The following is a 4,159-nucleotide window of genomic DNA, read 5'->3' on the forward strand; positions in this document are numbered from 1 at the left end:
GAGGTCGGGCACAGCCCTTGCTGCCCATCCTGCTCAGCCCGCGGTGCCCACCCGGGCTCTGCCTGCCCACTAGTGCCCGACCTCCCCCGGCCCCCCCGTTTGGGGATCAGGTGTCCCTCCCTGCAGCAGCATCCCCACGACAGGGGTAGGACTCCCCTTCCTCCTCCTCCCCTGGGTTTTGGGTTGTTTTGGGTGATTTTGGTTTTTAATTCAGCCCCATCTGCCTTGTTGGAGCAAAAGGAATCAATAAACGCAGCAAGCAGAGCTGGTCTCTGTCACCCAACCCCTAGCTGGGGAAAGGAGGGGACAGATCCCTTGTGCCCCCCACTACAAAGTCCTGGCCCAGGCAGGGATGCTGGGGTGGGTCCAGTGAGTCTCCTCCAGCCCTTCCAGGCAGAGGATCCAAGGATGGATTATCCCCTGGCCCATCCGCAGTGTGGTCCTGGGGTGCCCTTACCCCCCAGTAAAAGCCCAGCAAGGAACTGGTGGGTGACAGCACTGTACCCACACAGCAGGGACACAGTTGTCAGCCATGGGGATGCCTTTCACAGCCCCCAGAACACAGGGAGAGAAATCCTGCCCCTAAGAGACAAGTGTTTTCCTTTATTTAAGAAAATAGGAGACATTCCCCTCGTGAGTCCCAAGGGAAGGGGGGCAGTGCCCGCAGAGCTGGGCATTCCCTCACGGTGAAGGGACAGGGCAGAGTGTGCCACAATGCCCCCCTGGAGCAGCAGCAAGGGCTGTCCCCACACAGGGTATGTCCAACCCAGTGTCTGACAAGAGACAGGGACAGCCCAGGTGGGAGGAGAGGTCTGGAGGCAGGGAGAGGGTCCTGGTGTATCCCCATGCCATGCAGAGCCAGCGAGGGGAGGCTGTGTGTGAGTGATGGTGAGGAGGGGCAGACCCCCAGGCAGAGCAGGGGGGGCTCAGGCAGGCAGAGAAGCACCCGAGGTTTGGTCCAGCTCCCATCTCCTGCCAGCCCAGGTCTCCTGGAACACCCCATCCTCGCCAGAGTGTCCGTGAATCCAGCAGCAGCATCTGTCCAGCCTCCAGGGATGGGAGCAGGGGGCTCCGTGTCCCCCCCAGTGTCACAGCAGCAGGCACAGATATCCCCCAGCGTGGCTGGGATGGAGAGGGGGCCGGGCTGGCCCTGGCTCCGTGTGCAGGCAGCAGGGAGGCAGCACGGGGGATGAAGGCACTTGGGCTCTACACGGCCGAGTGCAGATCACTGCTCTGGGGACACCAGGCACTGTCCCTAGGCAAGGGCCACATCCAGCCCTGCTCCAACCCTTCTCACAACCCTGGCAGCCGCTGCTCCTGGTTCAGCTTCTGGAAGAAGGTCTTGCCAAACTCGTAGGTGCTGATCATGATGGCACAGGCAGGTGCCACCTTGATGACACGGGGCAGGAAACCTGCAAGGACAGCACTGTCAGCCCCCCAGGGTGGCACCAGGGCACCTGTCACCCCAACGTGGGCTGGGCCACGTCCTCACCTGCAAACAGCCCTCGGGTGCCGGACTCGGCGCGGATCCGTCGCATGAGCAGCCACGTGGAGGAAGGCTTGGAGGCTGTCACTGTGGGGAGAGGGCAGTGGGTGAGGGTCTGGGGATGCCCATGGGGAGTGCTGGTTGCCCCCCAAGGCACCTCCCTGGAGCTTGGCCCCTCACCTGGGTGCACCTCGCTGTCTCCCAGCTCGATCTGCCGCTGCGTTTTGACCACGTCGAAGGGCAGTGTCAGCACTGCAGCAACCTGTGGGATTGGCACTGGGCAGTGAGCACTGGTGCCAACCCAGTCCAATCCCTCCCTCCTCACAGAGGGCATCCCCCCAAAATGAGCCCCAGTGCCACAAACTCACCGTGCCGGAGATGGCCCCAGATGTGAAGCTGACCATGAACGTGGCCTCATCCAGCCAGGCCTGCCTGCAGAGCCATGCCCTCACCAGCTCATAGTTAAACCAGTACAGAGCTGGGGGGAGAGGAGAAACATCAGTCACCCTGGACACACCAACCCTGCTCACAGGGCTGCCCTGTCTCTGCCTCCTCCATGCCCCAGTGCCACCACAGCCATACCTGAGAAGGGGACGTCCCGCAGCACGGTGGGTCCCCAGCCCCTCCAGAGGGACAACCAGCCATCCTGGGCCACTGCTGACTGGATGCAGACACCCAGCTCACGATAGCTGAGCTGTCGGGACTGCATCTTGGTTCGGATCAGCTCCAAGGGGCTGATGACTGTCACAGCACCCACTGCAGCAGAGGGGACACAGGCAGTCAGCCCTGTTTGCTCCAGCAGAGCCACCAGCACCGTGCTGGGAGAGTCAGGTGCCAAATGCAGGCACTGAGACAGCCCTGTGGGGACACAGGGGACCCCCAGAGAGGAGGGTACTCACGCCTGGCAAGGGCTCCAGCCAGCAAGGGGATGTGGTGGCCACGGCTTCCCGTCCGGGCGTGCAGGTAGTCCCGGAGTTGGTCGTAGGTGGTGAAGTAAATGACAGTGGCTGGCACAGCCATGACCCTGTGAGGAGGAGGAGGGGTGTGAGGGGCATGTGTGCCCACCTTGGCAGCTGGCAGGAGGCTTGGGGTAGGTGTTTGTGTGCCCAGACTCACAGGGTGGGGGGCAAACCGCTCCACAGAGACCTGAGACCCTCATAGCGTGTGATCTTCACAAAGGCATCCTGGAGAGAGGAGCACCAGGGAGAGGAGTTAGAGGGGGAGATGGGTAAATCCCCCCTCCCAGGAAACCCTCTGACACCCCCCTGGGACTGAGAGGCCCCTGCTCATGCCCACAGCCCCTACCAGTGTGCCAGTGAAGTGGGTGGGAGCCTTGTACCAGGCGGTGCAGCCGTTGCCGTTCTGACAGACGTACAAGTGGTCCATGAGCCCATTGCAGTAGAGGAAACACTTCCCTGGGGCAGGAAGCAAAGGCATCACATTAGACAGGAGACCCTTCCCCTCTGCTCCATGCCCAGCCCATCTGATCCCAAAACCATCATCTCTTCCAGGAAGGAGCCAAACCCTCCTTGCTTGAGCCCAGTAGGGACCAGACCCAGGCCAAGGCCCTAGCCTTGTGCTCTCAAGCCAGGCACAGGGACAGCAAGCAGTGAAGATCCAAGGGGACTCTGACGTAGCAATAGGACAGAGTGACAAGGGAGAGGGAGCACAAACAGCCAAGCCTGCTGCACAGACCCCCAGCAGACCCTGTGGATGTGCAGGGGGCTGCAGGAACAGCCTGGGCTGGGGCAATGGCACCCCCCACACCACAGGGATGTCTCCACAGCCACAGGAGTCCAAGCCACCACCAGAGGAGAAGCAAACCAGGATCAAGGCCTGGGAAAGCGAAGCCACTGGCAGCAGGAGCTGCCCAGAGCCCCAGGACGTACTCACATGTGGCTGGCTGAGCACACCAGGGCACTACTGACTGTGCTGGCAACACTGAAACACACAACAGGGACACACTGAGCCATGACACAGGGACATGCCACCTCCCAGGGCTGGGGCATATGTGTGTGCTGCAGCTCCAGTGTGAAAGCTCTGCGGGTGAAGGGTCTGGATAGCCCTGCAGCCACTTCCCAAGCAGTCCCTATTGTTACCAAACCAGCCCCTTGGGGCCAGCCTCAGCCCGCTGACCCCACAGGGAGGGGGCAGAGCCCATGGGCAGCAGTGTGGAGACTGGAACAAAGGCAGTGGGAGAACAGGGAGCAGCTGGAGCAGGCTGAGCCTCGTGGCCTCGCTCCCCAGGGGGCTGCCAGGCACAGCCCTGACCCCCCTCAGCACGGGGCTGTGGAGGGGGAAGGACAGAGCCAAGCACAGGCCCAGCTCCCCCAGCAGGGCCCCCCGAGCCCGCCAGGACGGGGGGCCCATGGTAACCTGCCACCTCACACTGGCCCCTCACACCAAGAGCAGAGACATCCCTGCCACGGGCTCTGCCAACCAAGACCTCCCCATGGGCTGGCTGGGGAGGGACTGGCAGAGCCCCCCATCCTGCTCTGAGCAGGGATACCTTTGGAGAAGGGAGTCCTCTGTGCCTGCAGCCGGATCTTCACCACGTCCAGCGGCGTCACTGGAACACACCATGCATTAGCCACAATGCCTGCTGTGGTAGCCCCCACCCTGCTGCCCACCCAGCCCCTGCAGTGCTCACCGAAGAGGGAGGGGAGGGTGGCC

General features: G+C 62.6%; 1 protein-coding gene across 1 annotated transcript; it reads right to left on the minus strand.

The window, feature by feature from the left end:
• Positions 1-1,293: 1,293 nt before the first annotated feature.
• Positions 1,294-4,055, minus strand: LOC103808169 (solute carrier family 25 member 39-like; the record flags this gene model as incomplete). The annotated part of the gene is made up of 9 exons (XM_009080937.1): positions 1,294-1,412; positions 1,493-1,573; positions 1,667-1,748; positions 1,855-1,964; positions 2,069-2,242; positions 2,386-2,510; positions 2,603-2,670; positions 2,792-2,901; positions 3,996-4,055. Coding segments are annotated over 9 exons (929 nt in total), but the record flags the coding sequence as incomplete, so codon positions are not given.
• Between the last annotated feature and the right edge of the window lie 104 nt (positions 4,056-4,159).

Source organism: Acanthisitta chloris, unplaced genomic scaffold (genome assembly GCF_000695815.1).
Source record: "Acanthisitta chloris isolate BGI_N310 unplaced genomic scaffold, ASM69581v1 scaffold39658, whole genome shotgun sequence".
NCBI lineage: Eukaryota > Metazoa > Chordata > Aves > Passeriformes > Acanthisittidae > Acanthisitta > Acanthisitta chloris.